Source organism: Fringilla coelebs (assembly GCF_963513975.1).
Source record: "Fringilla coelebs genome assembly, chromosome: 29".
NCBI classification, from domain to species: Eukaryota; Metazoa; Chordata; class Aves; order Passeriformes; family Fringillidae; genus Fringilla; species Fringilla coelebs.
Window position 1 is genome coordinate 1,814,554 of NC_140055.1, and position 22,261 is coordinate 1,836,814.

A 22,261-nucleotide genomic window follows, 5' to 3' on the forward strand; every position below is an offset into this window, starting at 1 on the left:
CAGGTGCTCCCTGGGATTGCTGCAGGAACAGAGGGAGAGGGGACATGGCAGAAAAGTGAGGAAAATAAGGAAAAAAGAGAAATAAAGAGAGGAAAAAGTCAAGGGCAGGCAAGGGCACAGAAGGCGAGCCACCCAGGACCCCCATTTAATGGCTGGCCAGGAAATGAGCACCCAAGGGAGGGCTGTGCTGGGCCCTGGGTCACCCCAAAATCTGAGGCACCCCAGGAAGGAGCTGCTAGCCCCGTGCCCACCCAGCCACTCCCCACCACTGGCACCCCCATTCCCCTGGCACCCCAACCATGGCACCCCCATGGCCTTGGTCTCTCCTCCCTTGGGACCCCCATCCCAGGGCTGCCATTGCCCAGCACCACCATTGACTTGATCCCATCCCATCGGCTGCTTCTTCCCCCAGAACCCCAATTCCCCAGGGTCCACTTTTTCCCCCTGCACACCCAACCCTGGCACCCACATGCCACAATCCCAAATGCCTGTGGACCCTCTTCCCACAGCATCCCCATTCCTGAATCCCCCCAAGCATGGAGACCCCAATTCTCCTGGACCCCCCATTCTCCTGGACACCCTTTCTTGGTTTGGCACATCCTGGGAGCCCCCCAATCTTGGTAACACCATCCCCCACCATGTCCCCAGACCATCCCATCATGTCCCCAGCCTGTCACCAGCTTGTGGTCACCCTGCCCCCACCAAGGGCCACCAACGTGTGGGGACGGATGTGACCTCGCTTCCTTCCCCTTCATCCCAAGAGCCGCCAGCCAGGGGAGTGGTGGCCACAGCAGCCAGTGACAGCCAGTCCACATGGCTGGGGACACCGGGATGGCCGGGAAGGTGGCACTGCTCCTGTGGGGTGAGTGCCCTGGGCATGGGCCTGACACCCTGGGGATGCGGAGGGGAGGGGGCACAGGGGGGCTGCGGGGTGCCCTGAGGTTCCCAAGGCCAGCAGTGCCAGTCCCTGTCACCCACAGTGGACCCTGGTGGGGTTGGGGATGTAGGGTGGCTTTGGGGACAGGAACAGGGGCAGGAATTTGGGGATGGGGCTGTGGGGACAGGAATGTAGGGAGTGGCACCTTTGGGCTCAGGTAGCTCTGGGCACAGGGACAAGGGACCTGGGATGCAGGGACAGAAGGGGACAAGAATGGTGAGGATGTGGCCATGGGGATGGGATCATGGGGATGGCACCATGAGCTGGTGGGGGTGACCTGGGCCAGCCTGGGCTGTGTCCGTGGTGTCTTCGTGCCCGGGATGTCCACAGAGTCCCCATGTTCTGCCTCAGCCCAGGGTGGCCTTAGTGTCCCTGTTCCCAAGGTGTCTGTGCCACAGGGATGTGGTGCACGGGTGGCTGTGACACAGACATGTCCCCCTGCCTCATCAAATCTTTTGGGGACCCCCACACACACTTTCTCACAAGAATTATTGTCCCCATGAGGACAGTTTGGGGACAGCCTCCCCACTGCTTGCCCCCGTACTGCTGTCCCTGCAGTGCCACCCCCAGCCAGCCCTGTCCCTTCTCCCTTCCAGCCCAGACCCTCGGCCTCGCTGGTGAGTCCTCGGGGGATGCCATGGCCCCACCCCGCTGTCCCCAGCCCTGCGCTGGCCCTGGCAAGCTGGTGTCCCCTGTCACCCACAGGTGCCCAGACCACCCAGCTCCTCGTGGAGCCCCCCTGGAGGCCGGCGGTGCTGTGGGATCAGGTGACACTGACCTGCCAGGGCTCGGGGACCGCTGGTGCCACCACCTGGTACCAGGACAGGCAGCACTGGTGGCAGCAGGGAACCGACCACTTCACTGTCACCAAGACTGGCACCTACAGGTGTTACAGACCTGGCACCGGGATCAGCCCCCCCGTGACAGTCTCAAATGGTGAGGGGGGTTTGGGTGTCCCCAGCCTGGCACCTGCGGGGACCCCGAGGGCTCAGGGTGGGCTCTGCTCCATGGGTCACCTCCTGTGTGACCAGAGCCTGTCCCCTGGTCTGGGGACATCCCAGAGCATCCCAGTGTTGGGGGACCCCCGTGTTGGACCTGGGGAACCCTGTTGCACTGGGTGTGACTCAATGGGGGGTCCCGGTGCCATCGGGTGTGACAGGTCCCCTCTGTCCCACAGACAAGCTGGTGCTGCAGGTGCCAGCGCGGGCACTGCTGGAGGGGGACACGGTGACACTGCGCTGCTGGGGCTACTGGAACCAAACGGTCACCTCGGTGTCCTTCTACCGTGAGGGGAAGGAATTGGGGGGCGTCCGCGGTGGGACCGAGCTGTCCCTGTCCCCTCTGCAGCTGCACCACAGTGGCCGCTACAGCTGCGAGGGCTGGATGGGGTCCCGGGTACAGGTGGAGTCGGCACCGGTGACAGTGACAGTGCACGGTGAGCACCCCAGAGCACCCCAGTGTGGGGAGCCCGTGTTGGAATTGGGAATCCCTGGTGATCGGGGGGTGACCCAATGGGGGGATCCGCACGGAAACGGGACCCCCGGTGTGACACGATCCCCATGTCCTGCAGCCCGGTTAGAGTTGCAGGTGTCGGCGGGGGAGCTGCTGGAGGGGGACACGGTGACACTGCGCTGCCGGGACCGTTGGAACACCCCGGTCACCGAGGTGCGATTTTACCATGGCGACCAGGAGGTGGGGAGGTCCCTCAATGGGACCGAGCTGTCCCTGTCCCCCCTGCAGCTGAACCACAGCGGCCGCTACAGCTGCAAGGGCCGGGTGGGCTCCGAATTGTCACTGTGGGCACAGTCAGCGCCAGTGACAGTGACAGTGCACGGTGAGCACCCCCACGGATGGAACTCCAGTCTCCTGACACCCCCAAAGCCCCTTCCCAGCACACTCAGAGTCACAGTCCTCACCTCCCCTCTCCTTCCCTGAGCTCTTCTCGGTGCCGGTGCTGGAGGTTCCCCCGAGCCCACCGAGGGGTCCCCCCTGACTCTCAGCTGTCTCAGCACCCCCAGCCCCCTGCGGCCCCCAGCCCCCCTCTTGCACGTGTTCTACCGGGACGGGCAGGTGGTGGGGGGCCCGCAGGTGTCCCCGCAGCTGCTGGTGCCCGCCGTGGGGGTCTCCCACTCGGGGAATTACAGCTGCCAGGTGCTCTCCAAGGGTGGGGCCGTGCGGAAGAGCAGCGCAGAGCTCCACGTGACGGTGCGCAGTGAGTGCGGGGATGGGACCGGGGAGCCCCCAGAGACTCGTCAGGTCCCCTGGCTGGAGATCTCTCATGACCCCCAGACACCTTTCTTAGGTCCCCCCACCACTCCCCTTGTCCCTTCAGCCCTCTGTGATGTGACCCCACACCCCATCGCACCCATCCCCCCATCCCCATCCCCCCACACCGGCTGCCAGCCCCTCCCTGTGCCTTCAGCCCCGTCTGTGTCCCCACAGTGCCCGTGGCCAATGCCACCATCACCCCCTGGCCCCTGTCACACCCGGTGCGTGCAGGTGACAACGTGACCCTGCGCTGCTCGGTGCAGGTGGGCTCAGCCCCTGTCACCTTCACCTGGCTGCACAACGAGCAGGAGGTGGCCCAGGGTCCCCTCCTGGTGCTCAGGGACATCGATGTGGGACATTCGGGCACCTACCAGTGCGTGGCCACCAACCAGCTGGGACAGGACGGGCACCGCGTGTTCCAGGCACCCAGCTCTGAGCTGGCCCTGGAGGTGACACCACGGGACACAAGGACACACATGCATACAGGTGGGTGTCACATGGGGTCACTGTGTGGTCCAGAACCCCTGGGGTGATGGGTGACCCTGATGTGTCCCCCTCTGTTCCTTGCAGTGGCTGCAGGCGTCGGTGGGGCCCTTTTGTTCCTGCTCCCGCTCGTGGCTGTCATTGTGGCCTGGCACCGCCGGCACCGCCAGGGTGGGTGACAGTGGGGGGATGGGGGTCCCAGGGAGCTGTAGAGACCCCCAGAACTGTGACCTTGTAGGGTGTAGGGAGACACTGGAGGGTCCTGCAGGGATGCTGGGAGTTCTTTCAGGAGGCCTGGGGTGTTTGGGGAGTCTCTGTCCCTGGTGGGCTTTGGGTTCTGGAGGCTGAGTTGCTCGGGGGCACTGGGGAGGTTCCTGAATTCTGGGGGGCTTCAGGAATGCTTGGGGGTCCTGTGGGAAATCGAGGGTCTCATAGGGGTTCAGGAATCCTGAGAGGGGTCCGGGCCCTGGGACCCCACATTCACCCCTCCAATCTTTTCTCTGCAGCTGCCAGGAAGACTCAGGAAAGGTGAGTGGGGGGCTCAAACCACACTCTCCCCTTTTACCCCAACCCCCAACACCTCCCATTCCCTCACCACATCCCCTTTATTCCCTCAGGGCCCCCCCGGATCCCCCGGCCCCCCCAGAGGAGGGGGAGGTGCTGTACACCCACGTCGTGGTCACCAAGAGGGCAGGGGGTGAGTACGGGGGGGACACACGCAGAGGGACACGTCACCCACGAGTGTCACCCCACCCAGATCCCACAGCCCGTGTCTCTCGCAGTGTCCCCCCGTGCCACCACCCTCCAGGATCCCCAGGTGACCTACGCAGAGCTGCGGGGACCCCAGGGGCGACCGCGGGAACCCAGTGACATCTACGGGAATGTGCTGTGACACTGGGGGGAACTGGGGGGCACTGGGGGTCCTCACCCATGGGCACCCACTCGTGTGTGTGCTGCCACCAATACTGCCCCTCTCCCTCCCTGTTTGGGCACAAAGATCCCAAAGGGGTGAGAGAAGAACAATTTCCTGAAACAGCAACGAGAGAGAATAAAACCAACAGCAACAGCAACAAGGTTCAGAGGCCAAATTATCACACAAGGAATGATTTCCTGGGAAAGCCACAACAAGAACCAAACCCCAGATCATTTTCTTCTACCTGAGGAACCTGCCAGGGCCCTGGGCCTTCCTTGCTCTGATGGCCAAAGTGGCCTTCAGAAGCCTCTGGCTTCTCTTCTCCTCTGTCCCAAACCCCTCCTCTGCGCTGTTCCCCACACAATGATCTCACAAAGGCTCCGTTGGGGTTCCAGAGCCTCCCCCTTTCCCAGGGCAGTCAGGATCAGGCCATGGCAGTTGAATTCCCTCTGTCTCTGCAGCAGCTCTGCCAAAGCCCCACGATGCCCTTTGGGCTCCCTGAAATCCTCTCTGCTGAGAGAATCTGTGCCAAGGATTCCTGGGGCCTCAGGGCCAGTCCCAAGGGCCTGTTTTGGACATTCCCAGTCGGGGTCACTTCATCTCCCAGCTCAGTCCCTGTTGTGATCCCCCTGTCACCCCAGGAATAGAGATGGATTCTGCCCCTATGGATCTGGATGGCATCAGGGACATTGTGTCCTGGGTCACCTAAAGCCATGAGCTCCTGTGCCTCTGCTGTGCCAGGCCATGGATCCACACAGTCCAAGGGATCCCAGTGTCCCTTTGGCCCACCTGGCAGGAGCCAGGGCCCCTCTAGTCCTGGTCTTGGCACTCACTCTTTGTAAATTTGACCTGGAGGGCCCTACCAGAGGATGGGAAGTAACATCACCCCTCCTGTTCTGACTTGCCCACAGGAGACTGGAGCAGATTTGCCCTTGTAGAATTTCCTCTGGTGGTTGTTGTTCCTCTCAACTCCCATCCCTGTGCTGCCAGGGCACAGGGGGGTTTTCCATCCCATTTCCTCTCTGTGGTCCTGCAGGTAAAACCACAGGTTTGGGAGCACTGGAAGGAGGGGAAGAGAAGAGCAAGAGCCCTATGGAAAACACTGCTCAGAAAATATTATTTATTGGAAAACTCAGTCAATGGATGTGCTGGTTTGAAAGCAAACCAGTGGGAGAAATGAACACTGCACAAACACCTTGAGAGAGATTTCAGGTCAGAATTACAATTTAATAGAAAGATTACAATAAATGCAATGATAGAGAAAAACTGGCTTAAAACCACAAAGGCAGAGTACAACCTGGCATCTTGTCTGTCAGGGTGATGGATGAAGTGCTGTTGAAGTGATGGTTGCAGTCTTGTCAAAAGCAGTGATCCTGGGGAAGGTCTGGTCCTCCTGTGGAAGGTCTGGTCCTCCCCTGGGTCCCTCAAGCAGTACTGGTGTTTCAAGTCCCCAAAGAGCTCACATTATATATGGCAGATTCAGGCAGGAATGTTCAGTACCTCCCCCAGACAGGGAATGTCACAGTGGAATTATGTATTCCTCTGACTCATGGGATGTTCTGGGGAATCCTTGATGGCCTTAGGTCTCCACAGGCTGCGCACTGGGACTGAGTCAGTTTGGGAAGACAAACGAGCACTGCCTGCAGGGTTTGCCTCCTTCCCTTATGGAACAGTAATAAAATAGTTATAAAAATAGTAATACCATTAGAGTAATAATAATTTGGACAATTTGAGTTAGGACAATATGAGACAAGAGAAACAAAGAGTTACAGATGTCTGGGTACCTTTTTCAGCAGAAGCCTGAAAAAGGACACACATTAACAGAGGATTAACCCTTAAAAACAATAACCTGTTGCATATTCATACATCTCATACATTATGCATAAATTCCATTCAAATTCAGGATTCTGTCTGGTCAGTGTCAACTTCTTCCTCTTAATCCTTACAGTGTCGTCCTGTATGAGCGAGGCAGGAAGAAGTTAGGTTCTCCTGACAATGGGGTAATAAATTCTCTTTCTCTGAAAGATTTAGGTGTCCTGTGGCTGCTATCTCAGTGTGAGTCCTTTCTTTAGGAAAAAAAGTATGTATCCTACGTAGCATAGTTTCTATTTTAACATTTTGTTATAACCCAAAACTATATTTAACACACTACTTAAGAGAATTAATACAGCATTACTTTCTAACACAACACATATAAGATTCATTTCAATATTTGCAAAAAGCCAATCATAAAACACACATTTTTCACAGTGGAGATGGGAGGAGAACACACAGTTTGGGTATACCCCACCTTGTAACCCAGGACAATGGAAATGGAGCCCCAAATCCATGGGGAATCCCAGCTGGTTCCTGGTGGGGCCAGGCCTAGGAGAGGGCTCTGCTGGCTCAGCTCCGGGCCCTGCGCTCCACCTGGGCAAAATATTTGTCAGGAATTCCGGTGGCTCTGCAGAGGAAAGAATCCATCAGGCTCCTGATGGATCTGGGACCGCGGCCCCACAGCAGGTCCCGTTTACTGAGGGTGCAGAGGGAGCTGGGAGGTGGCCCAGGCTGGGACACCAGGAAGGACTCGGAAAGCCCAGGGAAGCAGCGCTGGCAGCCCCTGACCTGAACTCCTGCAGCTTCTGCTGCCTGAACTGGGCGAGGCGCTGGCTGCGCTGCTGGACCTCCTGCTGCTGCCGCCGGCCCTCCTCAATGGCGGCTGCCCGCTCCCGCTGCCGCTGCTGCTGCAGCTCTTGGATCTGCCGCCGGAGATCTTCAGCATGGGCGCGCTGCTGGAGCTCCCTCTGCTCCTGCTCCAGCCTCTCCCGCTCCAGCTGCTCCTGATGGGCCCTGTGGACGAGCTGGGCTGGCTCAGGGACCCTGCCACAGCCCCCCAACAGCTGGCACAGCACCTGGGCTGGCACTGGAGCCCTCAGAGACACCAGGTGGAACTGGGAGCCCCCTGGCCACTGCCTCAGCCATCCCTCAGTCCTGTGTGCCTCACCTGAGCACTCTCTGGAATTCCTGGCGGTCTTGCTGCACCTGCATGGCCAGGTACTGCTCCTTCTGGGCCACCTGCTCCAGCCGGTCCTGCTTCAGCTGCTGCTCCAGCTCAGCCTTCTTCCGCGCCTTCTCCAGCTCCTGCCGCCGCCATTCCCGGTCTGAGACCTCTTGGTTCCTCTTGGCCCTCAGAGCATCCTGCCCAAATAGGGGACAGTGCTGGGCTTCCCTCAGGGCCAGTTATGGAAGCCCTTGGCTGTGGCTTTGGCTCTGCCAGCACCACTCCAGGACATCCCCTGGCTCCAGGGGCTGATCCTGCAGACCCCCCACATCCAGGGGTGCTGCCCCTTTGCCAGGGTGGTGACAGGGACGGTGGCAGGGGAGCACATCACCTGTGCCTGGGCCACTCACCTGCTCTGCCTGCCAGGCCTGGGCCCGCTCCTGTGTGGCCCTGAGCCGGGCCAGCTCCTTCTCCTTCTCCAGGTGCAGTTGTTGCTGCTCCGCTGCCAAAGTGGCCTCACGCTCCTACGGGGGACAGAGTCCCAGGGTGGGACAGAGCCCCAGGGTGGGACAGAGCCCCAGGGTGGGACAGAGCCCTGAGGTGGGACAGAGCCCCCGGAAAGGACAGAGCCCCAGGGTGGGACAGAGCCCCAGGGTGGGACAGAGCCCCTGGATAGGACAGAACCCCAGAGTGGGACAGAGCCCCAGGGTGGGACAGAGCCCCAGGGTGGGACAGAGCCCCAGGGTGGGACAGAGCCCTGAGGTGGGACAGAGCCCCAGGAGTGGAACAGAGCCCCAGGAGTGGAACAGAGCCCCAGGAGTGGAACAGAGCCCCAGGAGTGGGACAGAGCCCCAGGAGTGGAACAGAGCCCCAGGAGTGGAACAGAGCCCCAGGAGTGGGACAGAGCCCCAGGAGTGGAACAGAGCCCCAGGGTGGGACAGAGCCCCAGGAGTGGAACAGAGCCCCCAGATAGGACAGAACCCCAGGGTGGGACAGAGCCCCAGGAGTGGGACGGAGTTCCAGGAGTGGGACAGAGCCCCCAGATAGGACAGAACCCCAGGGTGGGACAGAGCCCCAGGAGTGGGACGGAGTTCCAGGAGTGGGACGGAGCCCCAGGGTGGGACAGAGCCCCAGGACAGCTCCTGCAGCCCCTGCCCACCCCATCAGGAGCCCGCTGCTCTTACTGCCTTCTGACGCTGCTGCTCCAGCACCCGCTCGTCCTCCAGCCTCTCCTGCTCCCGCTGTTGATCCTTCAGCCTCTGGCTCTCCACATTGAAACGTTTAATATCAGCATGGATTTGCTTTAGTCGCTCCTGTTTCTGCTCCCAGGCCTGGAAATGCCATGCAGGGTTGGAGACCACCAAGCTGAGTGCTCCTTCCTCCTCCTCACTCGGGGCAGGGAGGCTTTGGGCCACCTCCCTGGGATGTCACAATGTCCCCAAGGGACCAGAGCTCTGATCCTGCTGGCTGCTGTCCCCACTCCCTGAGTGTGGCTGAAGCTCTGCCAAACCCTTTGCAGCCAGGTGGAAACCTTCCTGCACCCCCCTGTTCCTTGCTCCCACCTTCTGATCCTCCTTCTTCATCTGCTCCAGCCACTCCAGCTGCCTCTGGCCCTCCTGGTACAGCTCCTCAGCCCTCAGCGCCCGCTCCTCTGCATTCTGCTCCATCTGTTTCACAATGTCCTGCCGGGCTCTGGGAATACAAGAGCAGAAGGGTTTTCTGTGGCTCCATCCTACTCCCCATCGTGGGAACGCTGGCATGGACAGGGCTGGTGTGGTTGGAATGGGCCAGATGCCTCCATGGGGAAGAGGGAGCATTCTGCCCACCTCATCAGCTCCTGCTTCCTCTGGCGCTCCAGCTCCTCCTGGACCTCCATGCCCTTCTCCCTCTCCATTTCCATCATCTTGTCCAGGTGCTTCTCCTCCTCCGCCAGTTCCTTGTGGATCATCCTCTTCTCCAGGACTTGCTTGTCCCGGATCATGTTGCACTTGGCATTGAGGAACAGCTGTGGGGACAAGAGGTGTCTGTGGCTCGGAGCTGCACTGGGACACGGAGCAGGGAGGGCCAGGGAAGGAGAGGAAGAGCCTGGGAGCACGAGGAGCAGGGGAGGCTCAGCAGTGCCAGGTGACAGAGGGGAGTCCCAGCCCTACCGCGTTCAGTTCCCGCATGCCTTCCTCCTGCTCCAGCCTCATCCTCCTCGCCTGCTGCAGCAGCTTCTGCTCCTCCTGCTGCAGCTCCTCCTCCACATCTCTCCGATGGTCCCTCTTGGCCTCCAGCTCTGCCTTTCTCTGCTCCTCGATCTGGGCCTTTTTCAGGGCTTCCTGTGGGGACAGAGAGCGCTGCTCAATCCTGGGCACCTTCCTGAGAGCTTGCAGGGGTCACACTTCAGGTGCCACATTCCCGACACTGAGTGGGAACATGTTGGGCTCCTGGGGCCCTGGCACAGCCATGGGCACCCCTCCCCACACCTCTGGGCAGACACCCCATGCCCTTGGAAGGCTGGCAGTGCTGGGCACAATTTCAGGGATGCTGCCCAGCTCTCAGTGGAGCCCTGAGCCCTGCAGCCTCCCCTGTGCCCCAAAACATTACTGACAAAAGGGAACCCCTTGTTGAAGCCACCACCCCTAGAGCCTGCCAGGGAGCAGGAAAGGGAAATGCAGGAAGGGAAAAGGCCTACAAAAGCAGCATTCTGTCTGGCTCTCAGGGTCTTCAGCCTGTCCCAATGCTCCACCTCAGCTCGAGCTGACTCCTTGATCCTCTCATATTCCTTTTCCCCAATGATGAGACACGGTTGGGGCTTCTCCTGAGGAATGCTGGGGAGCACAGGGAGAGAGCTCAGTGGCATGGAGACCCCAACAGGTCCCTGTGCTCCCTGAGCTGCCCACTCAGCCACCAAGCCAGCCCAGATCAATGTGGGAAGTGCTGGGGAAGCCGTGGGGACATGGCTCTCTTGTTTTGGGGTGAGGCAGGAAGGAGAAGTGTGGTGAAAGTGGCACCAGGCTGAGATGCAGGGGGGCAGGATCCCCGGGGGTGGCCAGGGCACACTGCCAATCCCTGCTCCCCTGAGATTTTGGGATGCTGCTGCTGGGCCCTGACAACCCCTCCGGGCTCGGGCACAGCCTTACATGAGCTCCCGGATCAAATCCTTGGTGATCACTTGGATGGTCTTGAGCTTGGGCTTGGAGGAGAGCAGCTCTCGAGGATGTTTTGGCACATCCTCAGAGATCACAACAGGGTCTCTGGAGCCCGTCACCTGCTGAAAAGAAAAGTTTGAGGGACCCAAACCCATCCCCCCACCTGGCGCTCCCCAGACACTGAGGGATGCCAGCAGGAGCTCTGGGCCGAGGACGCATCCAGAGGGGATGGAGGGGCCGGGGGACAGCGGGAGGAGCTGCACATCCTATGGGGTGTGGGGGTCTGGGGAGCCCAGGGGAAACATCGGGTCGGACGGACTGAAATCCCGGCGGTGAAAGCTGGAGACAGCGGGTGAGGAGAGACCTCCGTAAGGAGCCTCGGGCGCGGAGGGACCGGGATCCTGCGCCGGCAGTCGCGGCTGCCATCGCGCTGCCACTGCCGGGGCTGTCGGTGCTGTCCTGTTGTCCTGGAGCCGACCGTCACAATGTGGTGGAACCGACGGCTGGGATGTGTCTGAACCGACTGTGACAGCATGTCCAACGCCACTGTCGCGATGTGTCGGGACGCCTACTGTTGCCATGGCAACGCCCAAACAGCTCGCAGGGCGTGACGGGCCGGGGTGGGGAATTGCAGGTGGTGCCTCAGGCAAGAGGGGCGGGGCTTAGGCTGAAATAGGCGGGGCTTAGCGGAGCTGTGTCACCCAGTGCGCTCACACTTGTCCCATGTGGCGTCTTCCTTGCACAGACCCCCTTAAAGTGCCCCTACATGAACACGACACACGCGACCCCTCCTCCCAGGGGGTCGTCGGAGAGTCACCAGTGGCGGCCCCGCCCCTTGTCGTTGCCCCGCCCTTTTAGAACTGAGCCTCCCAGCTCAGTTCTGCCCCTCTACCCCAGACCCGCCCCTCTCATCGCTCCGCCCCCTCAGCCACTTTGCTCTTGCCCCGCCCAGTTCATTCTGACTCCGCCCATACACGTGGCCCCGCCCCTCCACGCGGCCGCGGGGTCCCTGTCCCCCCCATATTGGGGTCCCCCCTTGTAACCCAGCAGGAGCCCCCTGCCCTTCCCCAGCACCAAATCACGACCATCCAGGCCTGGAAAGAAGAGGATCCGTTTATTGGGGCGCAGGGGTTGCTCCCCAACACGCTGGGGGGGCCCTCCAGTAGCCCCCAAGGCACTGTGGGGCAGCGGGGTGGGCGCAGCGGCACCGCCCCCACCCACCCAAATAATAATAATAAAAAATTACTTTGGTCGTGACAAAACTGGGCCCGGGAGACACCCGGCTGGTCCATGGCGGGGGTTAGGAGAGGCAGAGGCCTGGGGAGTCTGGAGGGGCTCAAAGGGTCCGGCGGTCCCGGGCACCGCCTGCGCGGCCGGACAGGCGGGGCCGCCTCACCCTCCGTCCTTCCGCTGGGCTCCTGCTGGGCGAGACCACCCTGCTGACCGAGGGGGGCTCACTGAGCTCTGCCTCTGCGAGTCGAGGTCGTCCGTGACATCTCGGACCCGGTGCCTTCCAGATGCAACGGGGAGGGGCAGAGAAACGTCCACTCCGCGGCCCACCCCGCGGGGCTCGCCGCCTCTCCTCCGGGGCTGCGCAGGGTTCCGTTCCTCCCCTCCGCACGGCCTTGGGTGCGGCGGGCCCTCCGCCCCCTGCATCTGGCGTCACTTCCCAGCCGAGCGCGCCATTGACGGCGGTGGGGGGGCGGAGCGGTGGCTCCGCGAGGCTCCAGAAGGTTCCGCCGCGATGATGGGCCCGCGCCCCGTCCTGGTTCTCAGTAAGTTCTGATCCGTCGTGGGCAGATAGCGCCGGTTATTAGTGCGCCTCATAGGGCTAGGGTGTGATGAAGGGGTAGTGGAGGTTATTTGATATTGGGTTTACTAGGCTAGTGATTCGTATGATGCCGTAGCCTCCGAGCTTTAGGAGTAGGACAGCTAGCAGCGTGGAACTGGCAGTGGGGGCTTCTGCGTGGGCTTTGGGGAGTCAGAGGTGTAAACCGTAGAGGGCGGCTTTAACTATGAATGCTAGGAGCGGGGCTAGGCTTGCGACTAGGCTTGATCAAGAGCTGATTATTGTGAGGTGTGCGAGTTTAAGTATTGGGAAGTATCATGCGCCGATTTGGTCGTGTAGCTGGAGAATGGCAATTAGGAATGGGAGCGAGCTAGCGAGCGTGTAGAACAGAAGGTAAATGCCAGCGTTTGGACGCTGTAACAATAGAGCGGGCGAGGGGACGGCCGGACCCCCGCCCCGCCGTGCCGCCCGCCCGCCTCGCCGCCATGTTGCGGCTCCTCATGGCCGGGCGCCCCTTCACGGTCCGGTCCCGCCGGGAATCGCTGCGGCCCCCGGGCTCCCCCTCGCCGCTCCCTGTCCGCAGCCTCGGAGCCCCGCTGCGCTCAGACCTTTTCTGGCAGCGTTCCGTGCTTTCGGCTGTCCTCGCGGCTTTCTCAGCACGTTGCTTTGTCCTGCCCCGTTTGAACACCAATTCTTAGGCCTCCGGAGCTGCTTGAGCGAGTCGGAGATGATCCAAGGGCTGCAGCTCCTCTGCTCTGGAGACAGGATGGGAGAGTTGGGGGTGTTGAGCCTGTAGAAGTAAAGACTCCAGGGGGATCTTCGAGCCCCTTCCAGGGTCTAAGGGGGCTCCGAGAGGGCTGGAAAGGGACTTGAGACAAGGGCCTGTAGTGATAGGATAGGAGGGGATGGTTTCCCACTGCCAGAGGGCAGGGTTAGGTGGGATAGTGGGAAGAAATTCTTCCCCGTGACAGAGGTAAGGCCTTGGCACACATTGCTCAGAGGAGTTGTGTCTTTCCCATCCTGGAAATGTCCAAGGCCAGGTTGGACAGAGCTTGGAGCTCTGCTCTAGTAGGTGTCCCTGCCCATTAAAGGGTTTTGGAATGAGACAGTCTTTAAGATCCACTCCACCCCAAACCATTGTGTGATTCTCTCACCATCCACCAACTTGAGGTATTCCCAGGGCTTTTTTTTTTTTTTTTCCTCTGTTTGGATATCTCCTTCTCTTCTCCATCCATTCTGTTCTCTGTTAACCCAATAGACACTGTTGTAGCCCACCACCCCTTTTCTATAAGCCTGCTTGCCGAAGATGTGGTGCTGCTCTTGCTGTTGTTTGCTTTTGTTCTGTCTTACACCTCCCTGTGCAGGTGCATCTGGGCGTGCTCGGGCCAGGCTTGCAATAGCAGAAAAGCATCCCTGAGCCCAAATATGCCCTAGGGCTGAGTTTGTTGACAGCTGGTCTCCAGCTGTGGTTGTGAGCCACTTGGTACCCCAGCTGCTGCTCACCCTCATGTGCCAAAGTAACATTGATGGATTAACTTTATCACCCAGTACTGTTTACTGTACATGAGCCTCTGTAAGTTTTTTTGACTGAACACTACTGTACAATAGCAGCTCCTCAGCTTTTTGAGATCTGGCAGATCCTAGTGAGTCACTGCAGTTTTATTTCTGGGGTAATAGGTCCTGTTTTGGGGTTGCAAAGCTTTGTCTCAGGATGCTAACAAGGAATTCTGTTGTAATAGGGAATGTTGGTTTTCACTGACAGTTTTCTATCAGCGTATTTCTCATCATGATTTGTATTTGTATTGTAAACTCTGAATTTCAATCTGGTCACATGTTCAACGTGTAACTGAGAGGTGACTGCATCCTTGATGTTTTCCACTTGATTAATATTATTTTTTCTGTATCCTTTAGGTCAGAATACAAAACGGGAGTCTGGAAGAAAAGTCCAGACAGGAAACATCACTGCTGCAAAGGTACCAAATTCTCAGGCTGTGTGTGTGTATTTATATACTTCAGAGGGAAAACTGGATGTGGAACATATTTTCTCTATTTGATATGAATGTAGAGTAGAAGAAGCAACATAGAAAATAATTTTCTATGTTAGCAGAAGATTTCTGTAGTATTACATAAAAATTCTGTATAAAACAAAAATATCTGCATAGTTCATTTAATGGGTATCTTATAAATAACCATGGAGGGATTTAGCTTACCAAAACCCCTTTTCTCTGCAAAGACTGAAAGTCTCAGTTTTGACATCTGACTGAGATAATAATTTAGTGGTTCCAGTGTCTTGATAATCCCCATATTCTCATTTCAATACAGTCCTCAACCATGGCTGCATCTCAACAACTCAGTGCACTCCACAGCAGAGTTGTTGGATGACTTCAATTTTGCAGGGGCTGCTGATTTCACCATGGGGAATTTTGAGGCTTTTTGATTACCTCATTTCTTTGATTTCTCCCAGACTATTGCCGACATTATCCGAACATGTTTGGGACCGAGAGCAATGATGAAGGTAAGAATTTGTGCTGCAGCTGACTAGAAGTGAGACAGACGTGGGACAGAGCAGTCAAGTGTTGGTTCTCTTGTGGTTGCAGATGCTTTTGGACCCCATGGGTGGGATTGTGATGACCAACGATGGCAATGCTATTCTTAGAGAAGTAAGTTTCTCCTAAAGGATTTTCTTGCTTAATGTTAAGTCAATATGTGCCTGAATCTTGTGTGACAGTGGAGCTGTGTGATCTCCCCACCTGTCCTGAGAGCCAGTAAGTGCTAACCAGCTGCTCCAGGAAAGGTTCCCACTGGGGAGAAATGAAACATATCCAGCAAGTATTCCTGCTCTACAGAAATGTAGGTTTGATCCTAGAGTGGGAAGTTTTCATTGAGTATTTACAAGACTGATGCAAATTCTTTGGTAATTAGAGCTATTATTGAAACCTTTTGAGTAGATGGTGGTGTTCACAATGCCATTACAGACCTAGAAATCATTATTGTCTGTGGTATAAGAGCTGTTAAAAGAACATCCTAAAAACTGAAATGCCTGCAAAACAATGAAGAGACACAATCCTGTCAAATACAAGGGCTTGGCTTTGGTCTCAAAAAGAAAGAAAAAGCCTTGCTGTTGTTGGACAGAATGCCTTTGATTGTATTAAAGGTGTGGTATTTGTTCCATTGAGTGACATGAGACATTTCTGCTTTAATATTCTGGGACAAATTCATGCCCCTTTCTCCTACATAGATTCAAGTTCAACATCCAGCTGCAAAATCGATGATAGAGATCAGCCGCACTCAGGATGAAGAAGTTGGAGATGGGACCACATCTGTCATTATTCTTGGTAAGGAGATAGACTCAAAGACTTTGCATAAAAGCTAAAGTTCACCCTTTTTTCTGAGCAGAGCCCATGATGGGACACATCTTAGTTATTTACTAACATTGAAATGGAGAGGGTTTTTTTACTGTTCAGATAGGTTTTTCTGATATGTGCTCTCCTTTCTTGACTGTTGATTGTCCTACTAACTTATTTGGGGGATTTTGATTTATTTTTCTTTTTTTTTAGCTGGAGAGATGCTCTCTGTTGCTGAACACTTTCTTGAGCAGCAGATGCATCCAACTGTGATCATCTGGGCTTATCGTAAGGCACTTGATGACATGATCAGTATTCTGAAGAAAATTGGGTAAGTATGGGCTGGTGGAAGTTAAAGAGGAGGGATGTGAACTTTCTGTACTGCTTCGAGCTGCTCCTTCAGGCAGCTGTGTCAGTCAAATACAGCTTAGCAAAATTGGAGAGGGAGTCAGAAGCAAAATTGGAGAGGGAATCAGAAGGGTTAGATTGTTGTTTGGAATTAACACTCAGTTTGTTCTTTGGTTTTTCCTTTATCTCAGCACTCCAGTGGATGTGAACAATAAAGAGATGATGCTTAAAATAATTAAGAGTGCAATAAACACCAAGGCAATAAACCGCTGGTCTGACTTGGCCTGCAGCATTGCTCTTGATGCTGTTAAGACTGTGGAGTTTGAAGAAAATGGCAGAAAAGAAATTGATATTAAAAAATATGCAAAAGTAGAAAAGGTGAGTTTGTCCTGAACTGTTTCTTATCCTCATGCTCCTTTCTTGTTCTGAACTAATTTATTGTAGGGTGTGTTGAGAAGAATTTGGTGTTACTTCTCTCAGCCACGGTCATTTACAATGCCAACAGGGGCTGCAATTTCAACTCTTTTAAAAAGAATACCTGTCAAAAATATGATTTCAGTTGGATTTGGAAGATGAAAAATGAAACTTGTCAGACAGTAGAATGTTAAAAGTTTCTTAAGTTCTTTCATGGCTTCCCACTTTAAGTCTGTGTGTGCTTAAAATTAAACTTGTGTAGTGGTCTGGACTCACCCTGATTACTTGGGAGATGTTTTCCCCTTTCTATATGTGGGACAGCTTCAGGAGATATTTCCAGATACACAGGTTTTTGTAAACTAAAGTGACTCACCTGATTTTGTGCCTTGTGTCTGTCAGATTCCAGGTGGTTTTAGTGAAGACTCGTGTGTTTTGCGTGGAATTATGGTGAATAAAGACGTGACCCATCCCAGAATGCGTCGCCTTATTAAGAATCCACGCATCGTCCTTCTGGATTGCTCACTGGAGTACAAGAAAGGAGAGAGCCAGGTAAAGTGAGTCCTGGGAGAAACATCTGCAGGTCTTGATTTAGAATGAGTAAAACAAACAAATGTAGATGGCTTTTTAAAACTGCAGGTGGGGGAAGGCTTTGTGTGCTCTACCTTTCAGAGGCCTACTGAATGTGGGAGCTAATTCTGCTGTGGGCTCCAGAAAAATAGGAGGGAGGCTACAGTGTTTTGACTCATTTAAGCAGCTACAGTGATTTGTGTGTCTAAGTGCTGGTTAAGAGCAAAATAAATATTTCTGAGCTTGAACTAAGACTAATGCTCAGCTGGCACAGTGTCACCGTTTATTTGATCAGTGGCTTTCATCCCTGACTCTTCCCCTGGTTATACTGGAGGAATTGAGCTGCTTGAAGATGGGGGAGGTGTGTCTAACACTGTGATGGTTGGAATGAACACCTAAGCTGGTTACACCTCTTTTGTACAGACTGACATTGAAATTACTCGGGAGGAAGACTTTGCCCGAATCCTGCAGATGGAGGAAGAGTACATTCAGCAGATGTGTGAGGATCTGATAAGAGTCAAGCCAGATCTGGTCATCACGGAAAAAGGGGTTTCTGGTAATGGCACATGTGATCTTTTGTGTTGGATTCATCTCAGTGAGGTTCATGGTGTTAAATGTACTGCTCAGGAACTTAGAAAAAAACCCAACCAAAACTAAAAAGAACCACAACAACAAACTAATACAACTCCTCCCAAACTTGGTGTACGCCAGCAAATAGGGCATTGAAGTTCATCCTTGATGTTGCTTTGTCAAAGTAGACTCCTACAATAATATTTTGCTTTTCCAGCATTTGGGAAAGATACCAAAATACAAGTGAAGCTGAGTCTTAACCCCTGGAGAGCTCTGCTACCATTTTGCCTTGCAGCCTGGTTTAAAAAGCTACATTTAGCTGCTTTTCTCCTGTAACCCCTTTTGTTTCAAGGACTGGAATTAAAATAGCTGGATTGATAACTGATAAACAGATGAAATTTGATATGATACTGCTGGTTCATTACTGAAATTACACAAACCTGGTTTCAGACCTGGCCCAGCACTACCTGATGAGAGCAAACATCACTGCCATCCGCAGGGTGCGGAAGACTGACAACAACCGGATCGCCAGGTAGGTGTTGGCTCCTGTTTGGAGCCCATTCCCACTGTGCATGACACAGAATTGTTCTGATATCACTCTCAGTTCTGATTTTTGAGTGTGATGCTGTGCTTTGGTGTGCCAGGGCCTGTGGAGCTCGCATCGTCAGTCGCACCGATGAGCTCCGGGAGGAGGATGTGGGAACCGGTGCCAGACTCTTTGAAGTGAAAAAAATAGGAGATGAGTATTTTGCTTTTATCACTGATTGCAAAGATCCTAAGGCTTGCACCATCATCCTGAGGGGAGCCAGCAAGGAAATCCTAGCGGTGAGTGAGTGCATGGGCTGCTTCACCTCCTGTGCCAGCCACCTTTGTGGTGAGCCATGGCCAGCAGACTGTGGGCTGCAGTTAATAATGAAAAGAGCAGTGGAGATGAGGAATGGTGTGGAGCACAAGGAGGAGCTGGGGGGGCTCAGTAAGGACCTTATTGCTCCCTGTTTAGTACTACCTGACAGAAGGATCTAACCCACTGGGGGGGTCAGGCTCTTCACCCTAGAACAAGTTGCAGGGCAAGTGGAATTGGCCTCAAGTTGCACCAGGGAAGGCTTAGATTGGATATTAGGGGAAATTTCTTCATGGAAAGTGTAGTCAGGCCCTGGCACGGGGTGCCTAGTGCAGTAGTGGCGTCACCATCCCTGGATGGATTTAGCAAGTGTATGGATGTGACACCTTGGGACTTGGGTTAGTGGTGGCCTTGGCAGTGCTGGGGGAATGTTTGGACTTGATTATGTTAGAGACCTTTCCAGCTTCAGCAGTTTTGGGTTTCTGTCCCTGTTGCAGGAGGTGGAGCGCAACCTGCAGGACGCCATGCAGGTGTGCCGCAACGTCCTCATGGACCCGCAGCTGGTGCCTGGAGGGGGAGCCACTGAAATGGCCGTGGCCCATGCACTGACAGAGAAGTCCAAGGGCATGACAGGTGTGGAGCAATGGCCCTACCGTGCAGTGGCCCAGGCCCTGGAAGTCATTCCCCGGACGCTGATCCAGAACTGTGGCGCTTCTACAATCCGTGTTCTGACTTCACTCAGGGTAAGGCGTGTGGCAGGGGCAGCAAGAGACAGTCAGGCCTTTCCTGCTTCACCCAGCTCCTGGCATCAGGCACCGTTCAGAACAGTGCCTTTGTTGTGCTGTCAGTAATGTGTTCTTGTATAAACTCCAAAACCAAGAATATTCTAATTCCCTGTTACAGTTTCCTCAGCTTGTAGTTGTGGTGGGGTTCACAGGGGTCCCGGGAAGAGATGAGAATCTTGACTCCATGTTTAAGAAGGCTGATTTATTATTTTATGATATGTATTATATTAAAACTATACTAAAAGAATAGAAGAAAGGATTTCATCAGAAGGCTTGAAAGGAAAAGCAGTGGAATGATAATAAAATCTTATGAGTGACCAGTGAGTCTGAGACAGCTGGACTGTGCTTGGCCATTAATTAAAAACAACCACATGAGACCAATCAAAGATGCACCTGTTGCATTCCACAGCAGCAGATAATTACTGTTTATATTTCATTTCTAAGGCATCTCAGCTTCTCAGGAGAGAAAAATCCTAACGAAAGGATTTTTCATAAAACGTGTTTGTGAGACGTAGTCAGTTTGAGACTCCAGAGGGGGAATTGCCATCTCACCCACCCTGTCTTTCTGCTTCCAGGCCAAGCACACTCAGGAGGGCAGCCAGACATGGGGGGTGAATGGGGAGACTGGAGCCCTGGTTGACATGAAGGAGCTGGGAATCTGGGAGCCCTTGGCTGTCAAACTTCAGACCTACAAAACAGCTGTGGAGGTAAGGAAAGGTGGAATCTTCAGGGCCTCTGTGGTATCATCTGGGAGAGGAGGACATCCTTCCCTGCAAGCTGGGGTGTTTGGGTGGGCATCACACCTAGTGCAGGACATGCTGGTTTCTGAGCTCATTGTTGCTGGAGGTAGGATGATGAGGGATTTGGGAGACTCAGGCTTTCCCAGGGCTTTTGATCCTGCAGCTGAACTTCATCATATTTCATCCCACATTTTCCTGCACACGGTGCAGAGTGCTCCCACTGTTTCCAGTGCCAGACAGAGCTGTGCCTGAGCGATCCCGTGCCAGCAACATGCTGGAATCATCAGTGGTCGTGGGAGCTTTATCCCTTTGGCTGGCTGGGGCTGCCATGTCTCAGCTGCCCTTCTCATTACAGATCCTGCCATTACCTTGCTGGTGTTGGATCAAAGTCTGTTCCTTGATGGGATACTGTGTCCCTCTGTATCAGTCAACAAGAAAAAAAGGGTGTCCTTATTTCCATGGTGGTGGGAGAGCAGCCCCTTGCTGCTCCCACAAGCCTGTGAGACACCATTCCCCTTTCCTGTGCTGAAAGAACCATTTCAACCCAGGCTGATGATTGTGTGGTGTGAAAGCTGGGCAGGTTGGGTTTTGTCTTTTGTCACGAGCTCCAGATGAGCCCTGGGTGTGGGGTTTCTCTGCAGACTGCAGTCCTCCTCCTCCGTATTGACGACATCGTTTCGGGGCACAAAAAGAAGGGTGACAACCAAAGCAAGCAGTCTGCAGCACCAGAGGCAGCCCAGGAGTGAGAGCTTGAGTCTTCCCAGGGGAGAACCACCTGCCTTGACCTAGACACGGGAGGAGCTCAATGCACGGGCCTGATCTCAAGGCTGAGCCTGGAAAAGTTTGTTTCAAGTCTGGGAGGGATGGAAAACACACTGGGCATGGGGAAGAGGCAGTGGCTGTTGGTAACACTGCACTGCTTCTGGGGTGAGGGTTACTGACTGAAAATTCTCTTCACCTCAAAATAAATACGTTGTTTCAGGCTGTTTCTGTCTTTAATCCTTGTGCTGGGATGGGCTGGGCAGGCGGGTCTGTGCCAAGCCCGGGAGGTTCAGCGAGGCCAAGGGCAGGTGCTGCACCTGCATTGGGGCAACCCAAAACACAAACACAGGCTGGGAGAGTGGATGGGGAGCAGCCCTGGGAAGGATGTAGGAGGGCATGGGTTGACAAGAAGCTCAGCATGCTGTGGAAATGTGCACTGGGAGCCCAGAAAGCAAACACAGTCCTGGGCTCATCCCCAACAGCGTGGGCAGCCTGTGGGAGGGGGGATTCTGCCCCTCTGCTCTGTCCTGGAGACACCCCCGTGTTCGAGCTTCATCAGCTCTGGGGTAGGGCAAGAAAATGAGATATTGGGAAGGAATTCCTCCTCGTGAAGAGGGTGGGGTGGCCCAGAGAAGCTGGGGCTGCCCCATTCCTGGCAGTGGGAGAAGACTTCAAGCAATCTGGTCCAGTAGGAGGGGATTGGACCTAGATAGTCTTTAAGGTCTCTTCCAAATCAAAGCAGTCCGTTACCCTGTTATTCCATTATCACTTTACTCCATTCTACAAGAAGAAATCCGCCGTTGTGAGCCTGGCTGAAGAGATTTACTCTCACTGCACGCTGCAGCACTCTGGCTTTGAGAGCACAGTGGTGCAAGCAAGGTGTCATGGGGTGATTTTATGATGATGCTGAGGTGGGGTGTGAGTTTCAAAACTTTTTTGCTTTTTTTTCCTTTTTGTTGTAGTTTCTGTTTTTTCTGTTAATAAATACAGGGGTTTTTTTTTCACTTTCATCCCGTGGTATCCATTTCTCTCATTGGCAGAAGAAAGAGGACTTAATGAAGCCCTCTCTCTCTTGACAAAAACAATCATTTTAGAGCATATTTCTCCTGGAATTTTCTCTAAATCAAGACACAAAGTTTGGGAGGCTGGGTTCATGCCAAGCACAGGAGGTTGAGTGAGGCCAAAGGCAGGTGCAATGCACAGTGCCATGGTGTTCCTTTCATATTATTACAAAATCCTCCATACCTCAACACACCTCAACTGAGTGCAGAACAAAAAAGAACGGCAAGAACACAGTCCTCTCCTGTGGAGGACACACAAAACACATCATGGCCACCCAGAGAGCACCAGCAACAGGGACCGACCACCCTTAGAGCTCCTTTTGGG

General features: G+C 54.9%; 3 protein-coding genes across 3 annotated transcripts; 2 read left to right on the plus strand and 1 right to left on the minus strand.

The window, feature by feature from the left end:
- Positions 1-638: 638 nt before the first annotated feature.
- Positions 639-4,737, plus strand: LOC311163837 (Fc receptor-like protein 5; the record flags this gene model as incomplete). The annotated part of the gene is made up of 8 exons (XM_084222965.1): positions 639-716; positions 2,156-2,372; positions 2,508-2,771; positions 3,380-3,691; positions 3,776-3,859; positions 4,195-4,216; positions 4,306-4,385; positions 4,471-4,737. 8 exons carry the CDS (start codon positions 639-641, stop codon positions 4,578-4,580), a joined length of 1,167 nt encoding a protein of 388 aa, XP_084079091.1. The 3' UTR covers positions 4,581-4,737.
- A 1,254-nt stretch (positions 4,738-5,991) lies between these two features.
- LOC311163838 (cilia- and flagella-associated protein 45-like) lies at positions 5,992-12,371 on the minus strand (the record flags this gene model as incomplete). The annotated part of the gene is given in 15 exon segments (XM_084222966.1): positions 5,992-6,556; positions 6,892-7,044; positions 7,206-7,430; positions 7,585-7,778; positions 7,992-8,105; positions 8,766-8,912; positions 9,144-9,273; positions 9,408-9,586; positions 9,732-9,902; positions 10,259-10,394; positions 10,707-10,834; positions 11,031-11,195; positions 11,199-11,356; positions 11,690-11,892; positions 12,112-12,371. Coding segments are annotated over 14 exon segments (2,268 nt in total). The 3' UTR covers positions 5,992-6,556; positions 6,892-6,986.
- Positions 12,372-12,386: 15 nt separating this feature from the next.
- CCT3 (chaperonin containing TCP1 subunit 3) lies at positions 12,387-21,091 on the plus strand. Its single transcript, XM_084223410.1, has 14 exons — positions 12,387-12,490; positions 14,416-14,477; positions 14,969-15,019; positions 15,102-15,164; positions 15,743-15,839; positions 16,062-16,179; positions 16,388-16,574; positions 17,010-17,159; positions 17,601-17,733; positions 18,198-18,279; positions 18,392-18,572; positions 19,086-19,331; positions 19,949-20,080; positions 20,755-21,091. Exons 1-14 carry the CDS (start codon positions 12,460-12,462, stop codon positions 20,857-20,859), a joined length of 1,638 nt encoding a protein of 545 aa, XP_084079536.1. The 5' UTR covers positions 12,387-12,459; the 3' UTR covers positions 20,860-21,091.
- Positions 21,092-22,261: the final 1,170 nt, after the last annotated feature.

Coding starts and splice junctions, on each gene's coding strand:
- CCT3 (XM_084223410.1), top strand. CDS start 12,460: ATGATGGGCCCGCGCCCCGTCCTGGTTCTCA. Junction 15,840..16,061: donor CACATCTGTCATTATTCTTG/GTAAGGAGATAG, acceptor CTTTTTTTTTAG/CTGGAGAGATGCTCTCTGTT. Junction 16,575..17,009: donor AATATGCAAAAGTAGAAAAG/GTGAGTTTGTCC, acceptor TGTGTCTGTCAG/ATTCCAGGTGGTTTTAGTGA.